The following is a 26,404-nucleotide window of genomic DNA, read 5'->3' as shown; positions in this document are numbered from 1 at the left end:
CGCCAGCTTCCGGCCGCGCCGGCTCCGCGCGGGACGATGAAGCTGGCAGGGCTCGTGGGGGGAGGGGAGCGGGGGGAGGGGGTCTCCATCCCCGTGACGTGACCGCCGGGCCCTGTCCCTCCGCTGCAGCCCCTGGCGGACGACACCGAGGACGTGTCCCTGGACTTCGGCGCCGAGGAGGAGCTGAGGCTGAGGAAAGCCCGGATCAGGTGAGGGGTGGCGAGCGGGCCCGCAGGGCGAGGAGCCGGGCAGGGCCTCAAGGGCAGGGGCTGGAGGAGGCGACACTGGCCGGCGCGCGCCGGGCCCCTGTGCCGACAGGAAGGGAAGGGGAGGGATCGGCGTGTCCGTGCAGCAGGCCGGATCTGCGCCTGCCCGGGGCAGCCGGGCTCCTTGGCACCGAGACCTGGGTGCCACATGGGCAGAGTCGTGCCCTCGCCTGCATCACAGGAAGGCGAAGCAGAAGCTCTCGAAGGCGAGCTGATTTCTCACGTTCCCACAGAAGCTTATTTTTAAGTTTCTGAAATTCTCACACGAAGGAAAGAGGATGAGAGCACCCCGCTGACCTGCTTCACGGTGGGGTGATGTTCGGGCCCCGCTCCACCTTGTCTTAACTTCCCATTTGGTCGGTCTCATGTGGTGCAAAACTTTGTGTGGTGTTCGGGGAAATATGAAGCCACGTCAGGGTGTGCACGGCCGAGTTGCTGATGCATTTGCGCACAGCGAGGGTACCTATAAGACCGAGGGTGCTAGTGCCCCAGAAACGCACACCGAGAGAGGAATTGCCTATCCCTGCGCACACCTGTTTCTGTGAACTCTCTCTGCTCATGCACTCCCAAGTTAAACATCCTCCCAGCAGTAGCCTTTAGTCCAGGAGCTACTCTCAGCTACACCAAGTTACTGTGGAGTTTTAAATCCCATATCGGACTTAATTAAATAGAAAATTTAAAGGGCAACCTATTGTCCTAAAAATAAACCTAAAAATAAGCTTTTGTTTAAACAATGGTAAAAACCAGAAAATAGTGTTCAGTGGAAGCTAGAAATGTACTTCATGGGATCAAATTAACTCTACACCTATTTAGGGCAATGTGGGATTAAGGTAACATTGCTGAAAAGCTTGCCTCTTCTTTCAAGAGCAGGAAAGTAGAAACTCTTGCTTGAGTACAATAATAAAAAGTGGGCTAGAAAAAAAACAAGATTTTAGCTTTTCAGTCTTGACATTGTTTTAAATCAGAGTGATTTCACTTCCTCCTTTTAAACATCTGCAACTCCCTTCACTGGTACATCTCAAAATAGGTTCTAAAAATTACATCGACTGTATTTAACAATGTTTCCATTGCAAATTGGATAGTTATAAAAACTAGAAAAACCTAGCCTGGCCAATTTGCATCCCATGAAGTCTTTTTTTTGTGCTAGTCCGTTCACAGCATCATCTGACAACATAGGCTGTTGCCTACAAGAGCTTATGCCTCTCTGAACCAGTTAGTCTAAGATACCACTTTGCCCTACTCGGTCTGACTTCAGTGTAAGCACACTAGTCACATCTGTGCTCACAGCGTCTGTAACATACTTGAGCACCTCCTCCATCTTTTTTTTTTTTGTGAACTGCTCCAGCGGGGGCTGTCCAAGCTTTTTAAGTTTAGAAGCATGTAACACTTAAGTTGTACTACAGGAGAAGAATAATTAAATTTTGCTGGTTATGTCTCAGTGTATGCATGGTTATCCTGGTGCTTTTAGATAGGAAAATGAAAAACTAAATCTCTTCATGTTTTAGGAAGTGGAAAACTAAACATGACTTAGGTCATACATCCTCTTGTGCTCATTCATCTCATCTCACAATCATGTGAGTTTCAGATGCAAAGACATACGTGAATTAAACCATTTCCGCTTAGAAAATGGAAAAAAAGGGACTTGAAACCAGCAGTATACTTAACCCAAAGCAACTAAAAGATTCCCCATTCCTCTTATTCCCGCATTTCTTAGGATTTAAATTTAGATCAAAACACACAACTGAGTGGCTTATGTGCCCAGACAGTCTATACTGGGGCTCTGTGTAGGCAGAAGGCTATGCTTACCTTTTCAAAATGTAAGACTGTGCTTTTAGAGTTTGAACATTGTACACTCAATGTTTCTCTTGGGCGAGCAGCAACTCTCAGGAGAAACTGAATGTCTGCATGTGGCCTAAGTCTAGACTAATTTTGTTTGCCTACAGATTGATTTAGGAAGCTATACATTTATTGTTGTTCAAGAGGGACACAATTTTTGTTGCCTTCATTACATCCACTTCATTGCTGTTATCTGCTTGGGAATTTTTAAATTAAGAATCTTATGTATACAGAAAAGGAATTAGAAACTAATTTGCTAGCTCTGAAGTAAAAGAATAAATACAGTCCAACAGATATTTCCACAGCTGATGTTTATGATAGTAGGTAGTTAAAGAAATAAGTAAAGGTTGAGATCCTTTGGAATAATGGCTGAATATATATTAATGTAGAATTATTTGAGTTTAATGTTCATGCCAAACCAAGTCTGGAAATCTAGCTTAATACATAGATTCTTGACCAACTAAAGTCCCTATAAAAAGGCCAATATGCTACAAGCTCAACAGTAAGTCATACTTGGTCAGCACAGCTTATATAAATCAGCTAAAACTGGTCAATGTCATTCAGTCATCCAGAAACAGAGAAGGATGCCATAATGAACATAAATCAAACTGTTGAACACAATATTCCTTTTTTGTGCTCAGTTTTGTCTAACATAGTAATAAAAAATGGAGAGGTCTACCGCTGCTGGAACTTAGAGGCAGAAGTCAATCATCATCCAGCCAAATAGGCTGCCTTTCATTTTATTTTAATCTGCCTTCCTGTTTTTACCACAGACTTCTATAACCAGTGATAAATTATTGTGAGAGACAGATTTATGCTGTTTTCCTTGCTGTTGTGGTTTTACATTCTGAATTTCTCACGAAGGGGGAACCCATTGTAGTTGATATTAAAAAAAACAGAAAAATATACTTCTCTTTGTAGTAATGGGAGAACACATCCAGCATATACAGTTATGGAGATTTTGTGAAACATTTCTTACAGATAGGAGGGAGACATTGGCATTACATAAAACTATCTTTTCAACTTTTTTGCCAGACTTGCAGAGGTTAGTATATAAAAGCCTCTTGCACCTAGATTTCATTTGTAAGGAAAGATATCCTAAAAGGGATTCATCCCCTTATAGATCCACTTGACTTTTCTCTCTCTGAGTTGAGTGCAACCACATAAGATCACAGTCCTGATACAATAGCCCAAGAAGCTAATAGAGATCTAGAACCATAAAACAAACTATTCTACCCTTTGTTCATTTATCACTTCATAACTGAATGCAATATAGACCCTTCTGTTGTCTAGTAGTGATGGTTTTTCCTGGTCAGTAAGGAAAAAATTGAAATATGAGATCTCTTAGCCTTATTACCAGTCCTTCCTTGGACTTACTGTTACTTACAATTGCTGGGTGTGAAATATCTCCCTTTCTCACCCTACTATCAGAGTTCATAGTGTGGAGTTCCTGTTACCTGTAGAACTCCTTTCAGATTCCTCAGGCCTTCCTTTTATTCCCCACTGGAGGCTGAGCCTGAACCATGATTAGCTATTTTGATGATTGGTTTTCACATTTTCCCTAATACAAGTTTCTCTGCTGTGTGGATTTTACAAATTCAGCAGACATCTACAGTTTAAAACAGTTGTAATAGGATGTATGCATCTCATCTTTGCTTCTCTGTAAGCTGCCCAAAGCTGCTTGCTAGGATTATGAGAGGAAGGATTGTTTTGGAAGAAAAAATGGTGATACTCCATTCTGTAAAGGAGCTGTGTGTGTCTTGTGGGGAAGTGAAACAAGTAGCAGCATTGTTTCACAGGCTGAGGTAAATCAAAATCCTTTTCCTTTTCCGTATATATCCTCCCTATGAAAGATTCTTTAAAAACATCCCTTGCAGGGGAACACCCAGGTTAGTGTAATTAATTATTAACAAATCTGCTCTTGAAGAGCATTATCTAGTTTTATATTTTAATTGCTTGCTTTGGTGCATTGTGCAAAACTAAAATTATAAGTTTACAATAAACAGTTTTCTTTTATTCCTTATTCCTATAAAAAAATCCTAAATCTAAGCCAGTCCCTATGAGTCACCTCTCCTACCCATCAAAGTGCAAAGTCAGAGAAATGCCAAGTCCAGTATTATGTAAGGCCTTGTGTTAAGTGGTACTGTACCAGTGGTTACTTGTCCATTTGATTTGTGCATTTTTTCCAGATACCTTAACAATGACTTATCTAGCTAAAACTCTTTACATTGCCTATACTGAATTGCTGTTAAAACAAGAAAAATACATGAAATACCCCTACTGGATTGAAGTCAAGACACAGATAAGACCCACAGTCACTTAAGATTTTGATAATTTTCATTAATTGCATCTTTTCTCTCACAAGCAACTGAAAAAACACCACTCAGGGTCACATGGTTAACGTAACCGAGAAGAGGATTTGGGGAAAGTTTGAGGTTAATGTGGGTATGATCATAATGTGGGCGACTGATTTATATAAAATGTTATTGCTTGCTTGGTTTGTCCCAGCATCACACTTACTTCACCAATTGTGTTCACTACTTCTGCAAGCATTTTATTGCTGGTTTTGTTCTAAAAGCATGAAATATTCTATCTTACAAGCATATCCTAAACAATTCTTAAATGAAATGTAGATTTCAGACAGATAACAGAATTCCTGTTACTGCTGTTGATTAGTGAGTTTTTAAATTCTAGTGTTAGTTTGCTGATTGGCAGAAATAAAAAAACCCCTACAATTGTAAATTGACTAGATGTAGAAAATTAACAGGGAACACTGCTATGTCACACTTAATAGCAGCCTTATATATTATTGCATAACTTTTTAAAATATTAGACTCTGGGGAAGTCAACATGGCCACTTGTAACTCAAAGCTTAGACTAAAACTTAGGATGTATAGACAGATAATTGTACACAATGGGCAATAGTGAATTGGCCCTCTCACTTATTATTTTCTTGAGTTGCAAGTAGTCTTCCATTTAACTTTTAACATCTACAAACATAACATCTATTCATTTTCAGAAGTAATTTAATTTATTCATTATGAATAAGACTTATTCCATAAGTTTTGCCTTTACCTGTCTTGTCAATGTCCTAGTACAGCTAGATGTTTTCATTTACTAATCAGTGTTCCCATAGCCTCAGACTTGAACCAAATTGATTATCCTCCAAATACTTGGCATTGCTTTTAATTAGAAAGCAGCATAGATTTGCACTGTATATCTACTTTGGTTAGGGTATATAGCACAAGCTTTTGTAGGGTGAAGGCTCACTTTATTAGATGTTCTAATTAATCGGGGCCTCATAGAAACCATTCCAGTATTTTATATTTAGGCAACATTAAACTTACTATGATAAACCCAGCAGTGGGTCTTTTCCCCATGATTACTGCAACTTTTCAAATTTAAGGCTTTGCTTTTATTTGTTAAATTCATGTCTTTTTTGGAGGATCAAAGAAGAGATATGCAGTAGTCTTGTACATAGCATATTGGTATTCTTTGCAAAATTGGACAGTGGGACTAATTGGTGATGCCTCGTGTGTTTTTTCCAGTCCAGGGTAGTGAGTAGCAGAACCCTAAAACTGGAATCCCTTTTAAGGCTAAAAACAGGTAGGATTTTTTCTGAGCTAAGGCCTTTTATTCTGGCTAAAAACAGAACTGAGTTAATGTGGCCCTGACTAGAGATATGACTTGCATCAACATATATTTGGCACAGTCATTTACACACTAGGCTTAGATGGCAATTAAATCAAATTAGCCAGGATTGTTCAGAGGCAAAATGTTAATTACAATAATTCACAGGTACTTAATGTGGGACAGGGGGCTTGTTGGTCTGTAAGGTCCTGAGTTTGCTGCAAGACACAATGCTCAAATGCAAATAAAGGTGGTTGTCTGTTTTTTAGCCCTACAGACTAAGAAATTCCTTCCTCTAGCATTTCTCCTTGTTTCCAAATGGGCAAAATTAGGTTTTGTGTATTTGCTTGCATTAGTTGAAACCAGTGGAACTAATAAGCACTGTTTCAGATAGAAATTCATTAGTACCTCTAGTTCAGACCTGCCTCTCACAGTGAGTACTTGAAGTATTTAGATTCCTTTATCACTATTAGAGTTTAATATGGTCTCCATGTAAAAGGTATATCCATTTCAAATATACAAGCTTTTATAATTTAAGACTGTCTTGTTTTCAAAACAGTTCTTAATAGAATAAATCTGTCTGTTACCTTGCACTTCTATTTTTGTTGCCCTACTGTGCTAATTGAAATATTGGTGCAATACTGAGCAGATCAAAGTACTTAATTGACATCTGGATGCTTAAAAATCAAAGTGCTGACATGGGCTCCTTTTGGAAATAACAGATACAACTTGATGAAGGAGTGTTGTATATATTTTATTGTTCTGTATGAAGGGAAGGAAGACCACTGGGAAAGTGATGCCTTTGTTGAATTAAGCACATATATGAGTGCGCATTTGACACGTCCTCTCATAGCAGCCACTAACTGAAAACTGACAGATGTTATTGAAAATTAAATTTAATTTACAGGAGCATTTCATAAGTGTAACTGCATCATTAGTAAGCATGATAATCCTATTTCTTTGTCTCATAAGTTAGTAAGTGTTCTGGATTGTTTTCCTAGGCATCCACTGGCTACCTTTTTCCACCTGTTTTTCCGAGTGAGTGCTATTGTTACCTACTTGTTCTGTGACTGGTTCAGCAAAAGCTTTGTTGCCTGTTTTGTCACTATTCTCCTCCTTCTGTCCTTTGACTTTTGGTCAGTTAAGGTAAGACATTTCTGAACCAGTAATTGAGTTTGAAAGTGTTTTGTTTACAATTAAGAAAAAACAAATATGTGCCAAATACACTCAAAGAATTCAGTAATCTTTTTCTTTAAACAAAATGGAAACAGCATTTACAAATATTAAAGTAGTAAGGAAGTTACCTCAGAGGAAATGTTTGTGGCTTCTTTCTGAGACTGGATAAGGTGGCTCAATGCCTCATTATTGACCTAGTTATTCAATGTAAACAGCAGCAGGTTTGAGACTCAAAAGAAGCAGTTAATGTAAGAAAAATGGTAGCAAGGGGTATAAAAATCTTTGGATATTTTTTCATTTTCTGTAATCATGTGTTAACAAGTCCAGAGTCTAAGCACTCAAGTTAAAAATCAAACCAAATATTTGAAACAACTGCAGAAGGAATCTATAAGCTTAATGTAGTTCTATGTTATCCAAGAACTGGGAAACTAGAAAGGATTACTTACAGAGCAACCCAAGGCATTGACTTAATAGTCAGATCTGTGCAGGTGGAGTAGACTTCCTTCCCTGCCCAGAATTTTGTTGCACATATACAGTCCCTGTTTGGTTTATAGAGAGGTCCAGTTATGCCAGGGGTGGGCAAAGTTTGACTCACGGGCCAGATCAGGCTTGCAGCAGACTCCATTTCCCAGTAGCTTTTGCACTGTCACTGCGGCCAGTTTCCATGGATACCCTAGGTGCAGTGGAGCCATGACAGTGTGGACCAGGGTTTCAATGGAATCCGGCCCCAGCAGTGCTGGCAGGGCACATGGATGGGCGGGAAGCAGGCGATCTGGCGATAACACCATAGTCTGGAGCCAGGGCAGTTCTGGTCTCCAGACCATGCTGTCACTGCTGCAAGATCTCAGCCCCAGCCCTGAAGCAGCTTCCTACCTTGCCAGTGCATGGAAACCCTGGCCCCATGCTGTCATGTCACCACTGCACCTGGGGTCTCCATGGAAACTGGCTGCAGCCACGTGGGCAGGGGCTGCTAGGAAAGAGAGTCGGACCACCTGCCAGATCTGCCATTTTGCAATCACCCTCCCCTCCCCCCCAACTGAGTAAGGCCATTATCCAAAAATCTGAATGGCAGACGGTAGCAATGTTGCATTGGTGTGGTGGGTCTTCTGGATGTGACAGACTTGTAGAAAAAAATCACTTTGTTGAAATAAAATTCTGTCATTCAAAAAAATTGTAATCTAAAAAGATTGCTGGTGAAAGGAAAAAAAATAAGATTAATTCTAATCTGTTCAATGCTTTCTGTTCACATTTTGACTCCATCTCCCTAAATTCTAGGATTTTTTTTTTTTTAGGGGAGCCAGGACAAAAAAATCCCTTAAGACTTTTTTTTGTTTTTTAAACCTGACCTATAAATTATATGGATGTCCCTATCCACACAGAATATTTTATTTTCTTTCAAAATAATTAATTCTGTTTTTACATTAAATAGCAAAGTTTAGATTTTATTTTAATTTAGGCTTGGGCCTTTGGTCGTGTATGTAACATTTTCCAAAAAAAATCTTGAGCTTCTGAAAAAGTAGAGGTAGAACAAGGCATGCATGTGTTATTTCTCCTGTGCACATTAATGTCTAATATAGTGAAAAATTGCTATGGCATTCATTTGTATGTAAAGGTTAATGTCTAACCTGTTGTTTGAATCTGTGCAACTTGCTTGTTTACAATGAATGTTCCGTTTTTCAGTGCGTTTTATATCTTATTGGGATTTCCCCTTTCTTTTTCAAAGCCTGGGAATGTCCCCTCATAAACAACTTTTGTAATCTTGCTTGGGAAAGGCAGGCAAATTTCCCCATGTAATCCAAAGGATAATGCTCTAGCACCAATTCCCTTTTTTAAATGGGAATACAGGCCTCTAAACTTCTATTAAACTCACCTGCCTTCAGTTACCATGTCCCCTACCTTCACCCCTGCCCTGAAAGTTGGCATAGCTTTCATAACTCATTTTAAACATTAATTTTAAATGTCCAGTTTCAAAATCACGCACTTGGAAAGAACTGGTGTCTGTTGTGTGAATTACTCAGCAATGACTTTATCCTAGAATGTTACTGGAAGACTCTTGGTTGGGCTACGATGGTGGAATCAGATTGATGAAGATGGAAAAAGCCACTGGGTATTTGAAGCAAAAAAGGTAAGAGCTGTAGTAACAATACACAAGTTACCACATATATTAAGACAGGAAAGCTGATGTACTAAATACAATTGAGTTCTCTGACTATGGAATGGTCCATTGGAAAAAAATGCTGTACATTAATCCCTTTACAAATATCACTGACATTACTTCTTAGGTAGTACAATTTGCTGAACATCACAATTCCAAGGTACTTCATCATTTTAGAGTAGTTATGAACAGTGAGATTTTTACTTCATGAGTACTTCCTTTTCGATTTCTGAACATAGACATGCATTCTAACAAACCAACTAAATGCTAGTTTCTTAACTAATTACTCAACAAAATCATGTCTCAGTGCCTCACCGTTAAGGACCTGCATCATAAATTTTTGTGTGTATACAAATAGTAGTATTTGCAAGTTGTGTGTGTATGTGTATTTTTTTCCATATTGCTGTTGTTTAATTTAACTGAATTCCAGTTTAAGAAAAAATCATAGTCTACCACAAAGAACTAGTCAGCTAGAATAAACCTATATATAAACAGCAGTAGAAACAAGAATACAACTCAACTCTGAAAGCAGTGCCCTGAGACCCAAGTATTGGTAAACAGTTTAGCTTTTTTCAGTAATTGAAAAATACTTTATTGTTACTCTATAATGATGATGATGATGATTATTATTATTAAAGGTTTCTACAAACATTGCTGCCTCAACTGAAGTTGAAGCTCGTATCTTCTGGCTTGGTCTGATTATCTGCCCCATTATTTGGACCCTGTTCTTTTTTAGCACCTTGTTTTCCTTAAAGCTGAAGTGGCTGGTAAGCATGTCATACAGCAACAACTGCAAGTAATTTGGTGGTAATAGACCATTGTAATACAGGGTTCTTGTGGCACTCAGGACAGGTTCTAGAAGACTGGAAAGGGGTCAGTGTGGTACCTATTTTCAAGCAGGGGAGGAAGGAGGATCCAGGTAATTATAGGCCGGTTAGCCTCACCTCTGTTCTTGGCAAGACCTTAGAAAAAAATCATAAAGGATCATATTTGTGGGGGGCAACACAATGTTAAGGGGAAATCAGCATGGGTTTCTAGCAGGCAGATCCTGCCTGACCTAACCTAGTCTCTTTTTACGACCAGGTCACAAAGTGCTTAGATGCAGGGGTGGAGATAGATGTTATTTACTTGGATTTTAAAAAGGTTTTCGACAGTGTCACACCCAATTCTTACAAGCAAACTGAGTAGCTGTGATGTGGATTTTTTCACAGTAAGGTGGGTGAAAAAATGGCTTATGGGACACACCCAGGGAGCGGTGGTGGATGGGGCGGTTTCTCCCTAGACAGATGTGGGCACTGGTGTCTAAATTTGCAGACACCAAACTATGGGGTACAGTTAATACACTAGAGGGCAGGGAGCAAATCCAGGCAGATTTGGATAGACTGGGGAAATGGGTGGATCAGAATAGGATGCAATTTAACAAGGATAAGTGCAAGGTGCTGCACCTGGGGAGAGAATCTCCAATACACCTATAGACTAGGAAGTACTATTCTGAGTACCACGGCAGTGGAAAGGGATCTCGGAGTCTTAGTCAATGCAAAAAGGAACATGAGTTGCTAATGTGATGAGGTAATAAGTAAGGCTAACTGCACTCTTTCTTACGTTAGCAGGTGCATCACAAGCAGGTGATACTTCCCCTGTATGTGGCATTGATCAGGCTGCAGTTGGAGTACTGTGTCCAGTTTTGGGCACCACACTTCAAGAGGGATGTGGATAACCTTGGGAGGGCTCAGGGAAGGGCTGCTCATATGGTTGAGGGCCTATGGGTAGGATCCTATGAAGACAGACTGAGGGAGCTGAATCTCTTCAGCCTCCACAAGAGAAGGCAGAGGGGGGATCTTGTGGTTGTCTACAAACTCATTGGGGGGGGGGGTCAGCTGAGGGTGGGTCAGCTGAGAATAGGGGACAGTTTACCAGGGTGCCCCTCAGGGTTACTAGAAATAACTGCCACAAACTAAAGGAGAGTAGATTTAGATTGGATATTAGGAAGAAATTCTTTATGGTGAGGGTTGCCAAAATATGGAATGGGTTTCCAAGGGAGGTGATACATACTTTCCCCTACTTTGGAGGTGTTCAAGAAGAGATTAAATAGGCACCTAGCTTGGGTTATTTAACCCCAGTGCACTTGCTGCCTAGAGTAGGGGGGTCAGACTCGATGATCTACAAGGTCCCTTCTGACCCTAGAAATCGATGAAAAGAAATAAAAAACCCGAATCCTTTAAAATAAGTCACATTTGTACTTCATGATATCTTTAAGTCACAAAGATCCAGTGGAAGCCTTAAGATATAGAATCTCTACTTGCCAACTAGAGGTCGTGCCTCTGGTGGGGTACAGGTATTATCATTCTTAACTTCACCCCTCCAAGACTGGCTAGTCATCCCTTTAGTTAGACTCCCAGCAACCAGCAGTACAGATTTAGCTCTCCAGTCTAAAACTTTTCTGTTGTAGCCAGACAAAATTAACTAGAAGAAAAGTGAGAAATTAACTCTGCCAAACAAATTCTGCAGCTGGATGTGTTAAATCATAGTTAAATAGTATGAAAGAGTACTACATTACTAATTAACTTTCCAAAATGAAAATTTGAATTATTGGAGGTAATTTTTTTATGGTTTAAATGACCATGCAGTTTAAATGTACATGTTAATCATCCTAAATTTTTTATTATTTCTAGGCTCTTGTGATAGCTGGAATCTCCCTTCAAACTGCTAACTTATATGGATACATCCATTGTAAATTAGGAGGACAAAAAAGCATCAGCCAAGTAACTTCCAGGCTCCTATCACAGCAGATGTTTCAAAGAGTAAGTATTTTGATAACAACCAACACTATTTGCAAGACATACAGCCACTTTTAATTAAATTGAACATGATGATTTACATTTTGCATGGATGATTTTAGGATTTTACAGTTATTGATTCACTGGAGAAAGAGGCAAGTAGTCTTAAGAAGAAGAAAAGTCTGAAGCAGTCTTGAAAAGGATTGCTATATATGGAAGTGTTTCCCTGGAAGGTGAACTTTAACTTTCAAATGAATTCCAGGACAGTTACAGGTCATCTTTTTGGTGGAGGGAAATCTCCTATGAATTTTTCACTCTAGGTTAGAGCCAATAGAAGCAGATTTGTTTAAGTGTAGAATGTGATGGCAACTCTTCCCCATGCATTCTGGTTTTAGGATATTGAGTAATGTGGGAGAGTGAGCCACTATCCAGTGCACTCTCTTATAGCACCACAGCTGTGTTCCCCTGTTATTTCAGGCCCTGTAATGGTCTGCTCACCTCTCCTGAAATTCAGCACTCCAGCCCCATATTTAGCCCCACCCCTTCTCAGATAGCAGTTATCCAGAAAATTCTAGACACTCATGCCTACCTACTTGGCTTCTCAACACCACATTTTTTTTGTTTCTAAGTCCTAATCCTCTGGGGTACCTAAGCGACATTTTTTCCTCAAAACACAACCCTCACCCCTTTACGTAAGCATCTTATGGTTCCTTGCAGCACAGCTATTCAAAGGGTTTACCTTTGCTGGTCCTGGTCTTCATTTTCTTGGGGCCCACCCCAGGAGCTAGCTATTTTTCCTTTTTCAAGCTGTAGGTTTACCAACTCACTGAGGTTTCCATTGCTCCTTTTAAAGAAAATTTAAGTCCTCTCAGCTGCATCTGCTAATGATTCCTGCAAATGCCCAGGTACAGCCATGAGGGCCAGTTAAGCACTTCAGTTCCTGATAATTTTTTCTGCCAGTATGGGGTTTTTGCATCCACAAAATGTCAATTTCCTCTGCTCATTCCACAGGACAGACCAGAAGAATTTCAGAAGATTGTCTTGAAGGGTATGGAAATGCACAACCACTAGGTGAGCAAATACATAGGGTTGATGCAGGAAAACCTGATTTAAAAAAATTGCTTTCTTAAATGAAAAGTTTTTATTACTTTTATAAAATATACTGATGTTAGCATTATGCAGTAGTTACAAAATGTGTCTGGTCAAGAAAAAAAAGTTGGCCAGAGTCTTTTTAATGACAGATCTAAAATTGATAAGAAAAAGAAATACAAACTAACAAATTAAAAAGGCAGAGTCAGAAAGAAAATCTACATCTTTTTAATTCACGGTAAAGGCAAGTTCTTGATCTTGCTATGCAAGGATGCTTTGCTTCAGTTTAAGAAGTTTATCAACTTATCTTAAAGGGGGATTTCTGACCACACAGTACTGCCCTTAAGTGTTCAGCACCTTTAAATTACCAAGAGATTAGTCAGTGTTCAGACTTAAACTTTTCTTTCATTACATTCTGGAGTTGGCAGTTTCCCTAAACTCGCCACATTTTGTTGAGTAACCATATAGTTAAACTTGAACTGATTTAATTTGAAAGAAAATGGAATTAATCTTTTCCAACTAGAAGAAATTGGAGTGCAACTATTACAAATAAGGGAAAAACAACATCTTGTCTAAAGATGGCCAGTCAGAAGGTAGGGCAGGGTGGTACCTTAGAGACTAACTCAGTGATTTTTCTGCCAAGGTGCTACACAAGATTCACAAAATAAACCTGGAGAATTAAAATAGGAAACCATGGTGTCAAATAACATTCTGGCCTGTTGTGGTCTTTATGTTCTTTGCAACAGAATTGTGCTATTTTTCCAAAACAAAAAAACCCAACCCAAGCGAAAGCATTTTCTGACATGGGTCTTGAGTCTAAAAAGGTTGAGAACAACTAGACTAAATGGATGAGAGGGGCATTAGCATCTGACAAAATAGATTGCTGGCTATGAAAGCTAACTGGTGAGGTAGAATGGTGGACTGATGCTTATAAAAGCTCATGCTTCTTTGAACCAGTTTGTGTCTAAAGTGCCACCCTGCCCTGTTGGCCGATTTGAAGACTAACACAGAAACTGCCTCTGGCTAGTGATATTTTCCCACTAGATAATGTCATCATTTTCCTTTCCCAGAAAGACACTGTAGTCCTGAGAGAAGTCAACACTAAATTGAGAACTACAGCGTAAGTCTGTTAGTCGAAGGAAAAATGTATTCAAGTGATCTTATTCAGCAAGTGCATGGAAATATACACTACAGTTAATCTCCAGAAGACTTGAAGAAAGTACTAATAGGTAAATGGAACACATTATGTATGTCCCAATGAAAACAAACTGTTTAATGTATAAATTTCTGAATAAATGCTATGCGTACGCATCTAAAGTAGATATTTATCCAAAGCTTTGCACTTGTATGATGAACAGTTATAACAAACTTCAAAGCATCAATTGGATTAGATGGCCATTAGTATGTTACAGTAACAGCAAACTATAAAAACAGAAAATTAAGAGGCAGCAATTAATTACCAAAAATTTATTTGCAAATAGAAAAGGAGATCTCTTTACATTTGATTCTGATCATTCAGGACATAAATTATTTTCCTATAATTAATATGAAATATGTATAAAGTCCATTCACTAGTTGGATCTACTTTTCTTGAGATTGGTGTAAACCACAATAATCTTGAATTCCTGAAAAGTAAACAGAATAGTAGTGAGTTTAGTATTCTGGACATTCCATGAACTTAGGGTTGTTTTGCTTTCTTTCAAACTACCCTGCTTAATTTGAAATGACTGGAAAAGTTTCACATGTGCTACATGCCCTTTTGAGTACTATCTATCTGCCTACTCTTCTGGAGGTGGATGTGAGTAAGAATATGAAACTAAATTATACTATATTACTGATTAGGAAATTACCCAATTTCCCCTTAAATGCCTGTTTGAAGTATTAAAACTATTTTGTCAGAATAAGTGGACAGGAAATTTTTGGTAACCAACCATACAAAATGCATGCAATTAAAGGATTATTAATGGTGGGGTTTGACTAAGGTCATGCTGTAGGCACCTGTGACATTTTGGTAAGGTAACTACTGTGAGCTGGGAAAAGTATCCAAACACAAGCTTCCTAGCATGAGCTACTTACTTTGGATGATATTTTTGTAAGATGATGTAGCTGGGGACTCGGGTATTTCAGACAAAAATGACTGGCCGTTATCACAACTTTTTCCTGGAGGAGGAAAAATTAAGATAACTACTGAACTATGGAAAAGTTACCCACTCCCAATGATGTTTAATTCTAGTGAATCAATCAAGAGCTTCTGCTGTTCTTACCACATTTCTTCCTGTATCAACCACGTCTATAGAGCTACATGTAGCAGTTCTCACAGGTATTTATGTTTATCATATTGAGGCCCTGATATTTCTAAATCAAAGACTATAAATGCGTTCTCTTTTGCCTAGATGGGATGCTGCTCTTTACTTCCATGGAATTTATTTGGCAATACCAACCTGGTCTTGCTTTACATTAACTTCCATAATATCATCTGCTATTTAATTATCTTTAGGCAGCACATCAGATTACATCCACTACAATTCCAACATGATTCACGACTTGAACTACTTTTGTAGCTGAAATTTTAAAAGTACAGCTCTCATTTTATCAAACATTAGCGTTTACAAAATTTTGTTCTTCCTTCTAATGGGTTTGGTTTCATCTAGTCTTCAATGTAAATGAGCAACTTGCCAAAGAGAGAAAGTTACATGTTCCAATAAAAGGTAAAAGCTAATATTATTATAGCTACAAAAGTGACTATCACTGCTCATTTCAGAACAACTTACTGTTTTCAATATCTTTCCATTTATCAACATTTTTAATGTAAAAGCAATGTTGGGAAATGGTATTTAGAACAGAGATTTTTAAATAGTGACTAAATGCCTATTTGATAAACTAAGATAACAAAGTCAGAGCACTGTAAACTACTGCTAGACACCTCTGCCTTTTTAAAATGTGCACTATAAAGATTACCTATTTGAGGATCTAGAGGCACTTTACCCAGGAAAGAAACATTTAAATTTTTGCACATCGTCTCTGCACCTCCTGTTGTTGGAGGAAAGATTTCAGATTCATTCTGTAATGGGGGAAATAAAAACAAAGAGAGAGATTTGCAACCAAGACCATTTTAAGAACACTTTCAGTTGTGCATAACAATATTTTCTGAAACATCACGGGATACTGAAATCTCATTTAAGATTAGAAAGACTAAACATTTTGGGCTTTCTGAAGGCTGCTTAAAGTAGTTTCCTGGCATGTGACCACTAAACACATTGATGTTCTACACAAATCATTTCTTCCCAATAAATGTTTTTAGATATGTATGTGTAAATTCTGAAAAGAATGCATCAGACTGCTCCTTTACTTTCAAAGTTACCATTAATTTAAAATGTGTATAACAAACAATCCACATTTTAAAGTTTTTGAATGTTGATATAATAAAAGTGAGGGATTTAAAAACAAAACATGCTTGAATTTTGGATGAATCCAATATCTAGGACTCCTGAGTTGTGATAGATGAATGATTCCCAGTTTTGCAAGCATTTAAATATTTAAGTGGACAATGGGATAGAGGCCAAGGCAGCATTCTCAAGAGAGACTTGTAGGTCATCATTAATAGCAAATCAAGAGCTGCGTCATTACCACTGCCCAATCCTCCTCCAGGTAGGCAAGATATTGTAATTTTGTTTCTCTCTCCTAATTCTCATAATCTTTTTATAATGGGTACATGCCATCAGCTTGGGAGTGGCTTTAAAAAAAACACTTAAGGCCCATAATGCTTCTAAAAGTTGCAGAATTATTTGCAAAAACAAAACAATGCATTTTAAGCTTACTCATTTAAAAGATTTATCAGGAACTCAATATCCAGGAGAAACTGCCAGGAATAAGAAAACATTTATAATTTTGGATAAACTTTTAGAAGTGAAGTAGACAAGGGAGAAGCAGCAAGTTTTTGATCACACAGCACTTCAGAAGAAGTCTCTCTCACCCCACAAGCTGCATTCACAAGAGATATTCAGAAATGCCAGATAATGAGCTCTTTGAATGAGAGGTATTTAAGAAAAGGGCAGATCTAAAAGCAAGTTTGTTATTCAATGATGGACGCCAAGCATAACTTTTAAATTGCCTTAAAGTAGCTGAAGCCTTTAAGATGAAACTATTATCTCCACAGTGTTGTTACTGAAGAAACACAGATCTAGGAACCTTGGCCTCAGGAAATTCTGAAGGATAAATGTACATGTACGTACGTGTTCTTGATGGAAACAGCAGCAAGCAAAAGGTTTTTTTTGGACTACTTCCCACATGATTCTCTTAATGAACCAGTTATCAGACGAACAGACAACTCTGACGTGGCCAAAAAAAAAAATCCCCTTCACTCCCACAATCACTAACTACATACCCCAAATACATATATCTAGACATAATTGGGTGAATAGAGGTAGTAAGTTTACTATTACCTTACATTTTGGGCATATAAAGCCACTCATATTTTCAACAACACCGATGATTGGCAGTTTAACCTTATGACAGAAGTTGATCTCTTTCCGAACATCCTGCAAGGCCACTTCCTGTCAATAATTCAGGATTAATTGTTATTTTGATAGTGGTATCATTCACCTATGCAGTTGTCTTGCAAAACTAAACCTCCTAGTAAAGAAGACTTCAAGCCTCTGTTCAAAGAAGAGTTCTTATGGAATAGTTTCACTTCAAATTCTGAAAATATGAACTACTGTCCCTTATACTGAATAAAGAGATTTTATGACTTGATGTGGACTAAAGATAAAGCAAACTATTTCTGTTCCTTCAGTTTTCTTCTGACAAGTTTAAATCCGACTTAAACAATGAAATCAGTTCAGCCATATCAATGTTTTATCACCTACATTAATAGCTTTAGTTCTTTAAAATAGAACTTATGCAAATATTGTCCTCCTGTTGTTATAGAGAAAGACATCAGTTGAGAATGCTGAGAAGACAAAGGGGAAGCAGTTTACTGTTATTTCCAAATTAAAATGAAATACATTACAGGAACTCAAAATGTTCTCGCACAAGTAATGCGATCACCTCCCAATGGCTTTTTTCAATCGTATAACCTTGCATTCTTTACATATACTTCCTCCATAATGCTCCATTTGTTTCTTGCCACCTCTCCCTCTGTTCCTGTAATATCCATAGTGGATAGCCAGAGAATAAGCAAGAAGTATTTATGAGATGAGAATATCTTTTACTAACAGCTCTCCCAACTATGAATTAATTTGCCCCCTTAAAACGCAAGGTAGGCAGCTAACTTCCATTTGCTTCAATAGTCATCCGAACTAGTTACAGACCAAGTGAAGAAAAGCTGCTATGGTTAAACCTAACTCTTAATGGCTGTTTTTCAAGTGGTTTTAGTCCTTATCACCAATTAAGCAAAGAGAAGATTAGGAGGAGGAGGAGGTAGGTTGTAATAAACATAGTATTTCCTTAAGGCTATAGTTTCTAGTGAAGTTAGGAATTTTTATACTCAGGCCTGTCTTCTGAAGGTAGTGTGTAGGTTCCTTCAGGACAATGACTTGGAGGTCAGAAACAAAGTGGTTGTTCTGTGAAAAATGTACTCACACTGGTGACTGGACATTTTTCATCTTTTACTGTTTTTCTGTGAGCTCAGTCTAGAGTGTAGTGATGATTTAGTTTCACCCACATAGTTTCTATCAGGTTATCTGGACCACTGGATGAGGTACATCACATTCTGTGATAGGCAGACATAGGATCCCTTAGATTCTAATATTTTTGTTGTGGGAAGCATGGATAGTGCTGGCAGTAGAGATCTGTCAGCAGGTTCTGCATTTGTTTAGGTAAGTTCTTGTTCCATGTGGTGTTGGCCAGTGGAGGTTTGGCTTTTGACAGTGATTTTGATGAGATTGGGGTGTTTGTTCAGAAGGCAGGAGAGCTAGCAGGGAAAGGGCACCTGGGAAAATTTCTTTCAAAGTGTGACTTAACTGTTAATTATATTTTTATAGGCTCCAATATGGAATGGTATGTGATAACCAGGTGGAGGTTTACAATTTTATATCTTGCCAGATTTGTGCACAATATTTTGAATAGCTTGTTCAAAGATGCCGTATTTGTTGGAGTGTCTTTGGTAGGTAAAGGTTGTTCTTAGATTGTTCATGAAACCTACCTCACCGTTCTTATCAGAACAGATGCAGTGATAGCTGAAGATGTAGCTACAGATATTAAATTTCTTCTTGAGTTTGGGATGGTTACTGATTTTGTGGAGTTTGGTGGGTTGTTTTGGGGTTTTTTGCATATGGTTTTCATAGTGCCATTCTTTAGGTTGATTATGGCTCATATATAAAAGCTGACATTAGGGTGGTAAGGGTTAAACTGACCATGGAAATCAAGCCCACAATCATGATTCCCAGGCATTTAGTCCATATAACAAATATGTCATTTATATTGCACCTACAGCAGGGGTGCTAAACCTCTGGCCTGTGAAGCAGTGTTATGCAGCCTACAAGGCTTCCTGCAGATTCAAAAATTGGCTAGTGGAAGCATTAATTACTGTTCCCCTGTCACCACATTTCTATCCCCATGGGGAGCCCTGCAGGCTGGATGATGCGGTGCTGTGTATTAGATCACCACTCTGCAGTGGGGCTGTTATGCAGGGTCTCTCTGCAGCCGGATCCAGTGCATGGGGTTGGGCCAGTGTGCCAATTCCTTGCATGGGATCCAGCTCTGGGCCAGAAGGTCGAGCAGCACTGATCTACAGTGCATGGATTTGGTAGTACATTTTTCCAAAGTCTTGTTCAAGGGGTCTCAAAGCAACTAGCACATTTGGTGAGGATAAAATGGGGGAGTTTCACAGCATGTTGTAGTTGAAAGTGTGATCTATGGTCTTGTAGATACTTTAGACAGGCTGGGATACCTCTGTGTTAGCATCTAGGCCAGTGATGTCTATAGGGGGAAGGATGTTAGTGCCAAAGAGGTGGTTTGTGTTGCGGATTTTATTAAGGAAGTCTAATCATGGGGACAAATTCAAGTAACAAGTAGCTTGAGGATGGTTCCTAGGAATGCAGATACTCCTCCACTGACAGTAGTATGCTTAAATAGGATGGGCCTATGCAGGGTACTTCATGCATCTTAGCACATAAGAAGTTCCTAGAGTGGGAATAGTGGAGGCAGTTACGCAGATTTTCTTGGAGTTGATAGGGAAACAATTGCTGAGGTGCTAGTTGAGTTCAAGGATGAATAATATGACGTCCATCCTTGAGTTCCTTGAAACAGCTGGTGGCAGAGAGTTGCATTAGCCTTGCAGATGTAGCCCTTCCAGTTTATGGTTAATATAGCTCCTTTCCATTTGCTTAACTTGATCATTATTTATTGTTGGATATTGAGAAGTGTATGCCTCTCTTTCCAAGGGGAGTGTGTGGCAATGGTTACTGTAGTAGCTGGTTCCACTGTGTGCTGGATTGCCATTATCAGTTTATTACTGAGCAGCAGACCCAAACCTGCCAGTCTTCAGCTCTATTTCTCTAATTTTCCTAGTTTCCTGCCACTAACCTCAATCCTAATGACTCTTCTTTTCTTTTTGTTTTAAATCACAAGAAAGGAAGCCATATTAAAAAGCTCCATTTTCTTTAAAAAGGCAACATTCCCTAGCATCTTAAGTCTTTTCTTGCTTTCCAATGTTTTCTCTTGACAGCTCTATATAGACATAGTTTTATGATACTGAAGACTACTTCAAAATGCCACACAGAGCAGCATGGCATTTATTCAGCTAATTTTTGTTTCAAATCAACATACTGATGTTCAGAGCAAACTGACAGTATAACTAGATCTCAAAACTTTGGTTTGTACTCAGTACTTTGTGACAGATGGGATCATGCTGGCTGTATTCCTGAACTGATCAAAGAAAATTCCAATGGCATTAAAGCCATTTAAATCCTCCTCTCTCACAGATGGACATATTCACTCTACCTTACTGTGTGTCTACATTCAATGACAGATCTTTCATCTTAACTAGACTTTGCTATAACCATTTTTTCTAAAATTAAATAATATGAGCCTCGGAATTTATTTGTAATTATTAAAAAGTTATAGTTCTTTTACCTGAGGAGTGGTGATTATAACTGCCCCATCTATGTGTGTTGCACCAAGATATTGCATAATAGATAGATGTTCATCTGAAGTACCTGGGGGTGTATCTACAATCAGGTAGTCAACTTCACCCCAATCCACATCCCGAAGAAACTGTTTGATCAATCCTAAAATGTTTAGAGTAAAAAACTTGACATTTCAAAACTTCACAGTTCAGAATAGTAAGCATACAGTTCTGCTGTTAACATAAGGTAGACATAATCAGAAATTCCCAATATAATCAAAAGTCTTGGACTTTATTGAACATTTTTGCTGAATACAGTTTCAGAATTTGATTCATTAAATCTATTATTCAAGGAGTCATGCATTTTCAAGATTTATTAGGTTCTGAAAATTTAGCCTAAATAAAAATGGCACCAACTACTCAAAACATCTATTGACTTCTGTGACTTTTGTTTTTACTCCTGGTAGCTCCTGCTGAGCTACCACAAATGAATGTCAGCTAAATTCTCTTCATGTCCAGCATCAGAATTGCCTAGTTCCAATCAAAGACAAGATAAGGAGAGGAACAGTGGCTATTGTGTCGTTTGTGGAAACGCTGTTATTTTTAAAGCTGCACATGAAGTAAATAAAATAATTTTATTTTTTTTTAAATCAATGTATTAGACATAGAGGGCGCCTATACACGTGCAGCAAGGCTGCTCTGATATGCTGTAATTACAGTACATCAGAGCGGACTTGATTAACTGAGTCTGCTGGAGTGTGGTAATTACCATGCTCCAGCATCACATGCAACAATGTCCTCATGTTAAAAATGGCAGTGGGGGCTCTTTAACTAAAGCCTGCAGGGAAGCCGATGCACGTGATGCTCCATGTGCTTTAATTAAAGCGGTTTTTGGAGCCCCCTCTCCTCCTCTGGAGCACACGTATAAAACACCCAGAAGGGCTTGAGATGCAGCAATTCAACAGCCGCCTCACATCATAATCATAACAAGCACAGTCCGGTGCAGCATTCTATTCAGAGTTTTCCATATTTTAAACCAACTGTCAAACAACATTTCAGGATGGTGCTTTAAGAAAAAAATATTTAAGTATATTCCAGTCTACTAAATTATTGCTTTCTATTCATTTGAAAGTGAAACGTGCAGTGGGACTTAAAAAGGGTCATATTAAATCTGCAGTAACAAAAGATCACATGTTTAGTTGGGCAAAAAAGATACACTTTAAAAAAATGCTTATCAGAATAAATTTGTAATCAACAAAGAACAAATGAGAGAGGTTTTCTGCAAAGCTCTCTGTACCTATTAGTTTATTTTTATTATTATTATTTTTATTTTACACATGCAATAAGTGATGTGCTTTTACATGTTGAATTATTAACCAATTCAGGTAGAGTTTCCTACTTATTTTTCCTTTAAAGAACTGAGTCAGATGAAAAGTTTATTTCTTTTTCAGATTTTAAATTAATTTAGGTTTAAGTGTTTGATACTCATGTATATCAAAGTTATGAATCATTATGAGAGCTAATATAGATTTGTATTAGCAACAGTCAACAAATATAAATGCTTACCCTTTCTGAAACTTAAAATTTACATTTTATTGTCAGAAATATTCAAGATATTTAATTTGATCATACGATGAATCTTTGATTTCCATTCATCTATGGTCATCAGTAACACCTAATCCAAACCAAATTTTATAGGAAAAAGATTGAAGCATTATCCAAACATCAATAGGCTATCACCATGGATAAAATAATCTTTGAAAATACACACAAGGTACAGACCATTTTTTTTGGGTCCTCTCCAGATAACAGCATCATCAGGACTACTAAGCAAGAATCCCACAGACATGACACCTAAGTTTTCTTCAACATACTAAACGAGAGGAAGCAGAAAATTAAGTTAATGTTTATGAGCACTTAACTTGTTCACTTCATTTTTTCTCATGAGTAAAAGGTTGTACACGATTTCTATAGAACAGCCAATAATCTGACTACATTTATAGCTTAAAGAGCCTTTTCTAAACTCACAGAACCAACTATAATTACTACAACAATGTTCTGCAGAATCTCTTTTGGGCATGCCAGTAAGACACCACATCCTTCCTCATTCAACAAAGGTTTCTGTGTGCAGGATACACCTTGGAGGCAGTAATTAAAAAATGGCGGGTTTGTCTGCATGTTGTTAGCCTCAAACTGATATTTGTTGGCTCATAGAGGCCATGCTATCATCAATATTTTCTATTTAGAAAAGTGAAGTATCATGTAGGTACATAAGAACAATGAACCTGACTATTCTATTTTCTTTGTCCAAACTGAAGTGGCAGAAACCTTTTCCTTTTGAAAAAAAGGAAGTTAACTTTTTATTTTGAATAGCCAAGCTATTTGAAATTAAAAGAAATGTAAAGCTTAATGTTCAATATTAGGTTAAATATTTAAGACTGAACTAGGTTAAATATTAAAGATTTTAAAAAGTAGTCTTTTAAAGAGCAGAACTTCTGTGTGTAGAAGAAAACATGCCACTAAATACTTGCTCTTCTCTCTCGAGCCCCAAGAATAATTCTTTAAATAAAAAAACAATACGAGCACGCAAACAAGAATGAAAAGCTTTAAAAATTCCACACACACACAGAGCTAACTTACCACTGGAGACCATCCAGAACCACTCTGATGAACCTGACGATGTAAACATTAAGTTAAAAAATAATTCTGTAAGAAGCATATATACAAATTATGTCTAAAACAAGCTATATTTCAAGCTTGGTGCTCAGAAACAAGCTGTCCAATCAATGCCGTTGGACAGCCAAATGGCCAAGCTTAAGAAATTGCAAAATGCCTGAATTCCTGAACTCTTCAGCAAACAATACATTCTACTGAAGTAAAAACTGAGTGACTATGACTGCAGGCATGCCGCCTTACAATTTACAATACAGCCCTCAGATATTGTAGCTGCTTCTTAGTAGAGCTGCACTGATATAACGGTCCATATCGTATTAGCACCCATAAAAGGAAAACTGACATTATCAGCAATTGGCTTTTTTTTCCCCGATATGGCTGATAACATCAGTGATAAAAGCCACATGCATGGACACAACCGCAGCATGCATGCAGTCTGCCCGACAGCGTCTAGTTGTTAAGTTTGTTGGGGGAGTATGGGGGAAGAACATAGAGGCCCCCCACAGTGAGGAAGGGAGTGGGGCAGGGGCTGGGGCAGGCACTACCCAGCCAGGACAGGGTGAGGCACAGGACAGAGCCCAGAGTGGCTTGTCTGAGAGGCGGCTCCTGCACATACCCTTGGGGGATCCATTGTGGGGGGGCGCGCAGCACATGTCCCCTGGATCTTTGCGTGGGACAAGGGCAGGCTGCCACTGCAGACTGGGGCCGGGGGCAGCACCAGGCTTTTACCAGCAAGGGAGTTGGGCTAGGACTGCTCTCCCAGTTGGTAGCGGCAGCGCTGAGAGGGGGCACTACAGGGTAGGCTACAACCACCCCAAAATTTGCCATAGCCCGCCCCCCCCCCTTCCAGTGCTGTGGCCACCCACTGCCCTGGCCCAACCTCCCTGGCAGGTAGAGCCCAGTACCAGCCTCAGCCCCAGTTCACAGCAGCAGCCCGCCCTTGTCCCATGCACAGGTCCAGGGGGCATGTGCCTCCATGCCTCCACTAGGGGTGCATGCAGCAGCAGGGGCCACCCCCTCCCTCCCTGCACCCCCCAGATGAGCTGCTTGGGGCTCTATCCCTGGCTCCACCCCAGCTGAGCAGCACCTGCTGCTGCCCCAGCCCCACTCACTCCCTCACTGCGGGGGCTTTGATATGCACCGCCCCATGCCCCTACACCCTAACAGACTTATTGGCCCGACACTGCTCTCCAAACTGCCAGGCTTGCATATCAGCAATTGGATCAGTATCAGCCAATATGGCTTGTTAATAAATTGGCCATTGGTATCGGCCCCAAAAAAATTGTATCAGTGCACCCTTACTCCTTATTTTTCAAAAAATTCAACCCACAACAAGGTGTCATCTGTAAAATGAAGTTAAAGAAGTATCTTTTGGAAAAGCTATGAAAAATATTAATTAAAAAAGTTATTCTTAAGGCTTCATCATTTTGCAGTTTTACAGTATCATACCATTCTGCAGTACCTGTCTTTGAAAAAGTCTACTGTACGACATTGTCTGGCCTTAACTTTTCACTTGTATGATTTGTGCACTTTGCAGAAGACGTACGTGCAACTGCTTCTGTGTACAGGTTATTTTTAACAAAATTAACATGCCAAAGGTGCTCCCAATCAATAATTTGTAAGGCTGCTTGTGATAGCCTGTTTTAAAAACAACCAAAAAAGAAGTCATACCTGTTCTCCCTCTAAACCCATCATTTTAGGTATTGATGGACCACAAATGTCTATGTCCAGCAAAGCAACCTGAAAAAAGGGGGAGAGGAATAGGAAATAAAAGTTTATATAAAATGCCTGCAAAGTTTTATACTGTTAGAAGCAAACACTAAAATGAGTTTAGAACTAGAAACTGTTTAACTTGGATTAATAACAGGAAATGGACCATTTGAACACAGGAGTACTAGCTTGAGGTTAAATATAATAATTTTTTGGAGATCCAGTTGTAGTACTAGACCCATTCCTAATACAGTTATCTATTAGCTCAGCAAGCACCCATTGGAATCTTAACTAGTAGCTTTTACAAAAAGGCAACTAAAAGGCTAAGCAGAAAGACTTAATTATCCCATCACTCTAAGGCATAGAGATGAGCTTGAAAATCAAGCCTAAGTCAATTTTTGCTGTGGCATCCTACTCTAATGACTTGTTTTTCCATGCACATCCTAGAAATAAAAAACGTGCAACTGTGGGGCACAAACAGGTGCATTGGGGTGTATCGCAAAGTCAAAAGTGTGTTGGAAAAAGATGGTAATGAAAAAAGTGGAAAGATATAAGCTAATAAAAAAGTCATTGTACCTCAAAAATTATGAAGTATGTTAACACCAGCACTACTGGAACACTACATATTCGTTTCCTGATACCTGGAAAAAACTTTAGCTGCACAATCTTAATACCATCTAGGTTATGAACCTGTAATGTTTGAAATTAGACACATTCCAGTGCTTGTAGGGCTGAGCAAGTTTTCATATGACACCGTAATACTGCATTACAACATTCTAATATTATAAAGCCTTAGTCTGTCCGTAACACTTCATTTGCACTCCGACTGGCTGACTGAAACAACCAGAGTGCTTCAAGAGCATTTGGACAGGAGACGGAGCAGGGGAGTACCGCCATGACGGCGGGGACACAGGGGACAGAGTGGGGGCACGGATGGAGCTGTAATGGCCTGCCCCACACCCCTCAGCAGGTGGTGGCAACGGAGCAGGGGGGAGGGGGGAAGCGGACGAGAAGCAGGGATGAGCCA

At 39.0% G+C, this 26,404-nt stretch overlaps 2 protein-coding genes across 2 annotated transcripts in view; one reads left to right on the top strand and one right to left on the bottom strand.

Moving 5' to 3' along the window:
* Positions 1–102: 102 nt before the first annotated feature.
* Positions 103–14,234, top strand: TVP23A (trans-golgi network vesicle protein 23 homolog A; the record flags this gene model as incomplete). Its single annotated transcript, XM_025203489.1, has 7 exons — positions 103–209; positions 6,734–6,878; positions 8,944–9,033; positions 9,702–9,830; positions 11,736–11,864; positions 12,852–12,911; positions 14,000–14,234. Coding segments are annotated over 6 exons (660 nt in total), but the record flags the coding sequence as incomplete, so codon positions are not given.
* A 147-nt stretch (positions 14,235–14,381) lies between these two features.
* The window catches only part of NUBP1 (nucleotide binding protein 1), a 22,120-nt gene continuing 10,097 nt past the window's right edge, over positions 14,382–26,404 (bottom strand). Inside the window, exons 3-10 of the mRNA XM_014519825.2 lie at positions 25,339–25,407; positions 23,635–23,667; positions 22,777–22,867; positions 21,003–21,157; positions 17,372–17,482; positions 15,888–15,990; positions 15,006–15,089; positions 14,382–14,554 (exon numbers count right to left, since the gene is read on the bottom strand). Coding sequence (XP_014375311.2) covers positions 14,511–14,554; positions 15,006–15,089; positions 15,888–15,990; positions 17,372–17,482; positions 21,003–21,157; positions 22,777–22,867; positions 23,635–23,667; positions 25,339–25,407 — 690 coding nt within the window. The 3' untranslated portion in view covers positions 14,382–14,510. The remainder of the gene's footprint in view (positions 14,555–15,005; positions 15,090–15,887; positions 15,991–17,371; positions 17,483–21,002; positions 21,158–22,776; positions 22,868–23,634; positions 23,668–25,338; positions 25,408–26,404) is intronic.

Source organism: Alligator sinensis, unplaced genomic scaffold (assembly GCF_000455745.1).
Source record: "Alligator sinensis unplaced genomic scaffold, ASM45574v1 scaffold73_1, whole genome shotgun sequence".
NCBI classification, from domain to species: domain Eukaryota; kingdom Metazoa; phylum Chordata; order Crocodylia; family Alligatoridae; genus Alligator; species Alligator sinensis.
This window is presented reverse-complemented; position numbering and strand designations above follow the sequence as displayed.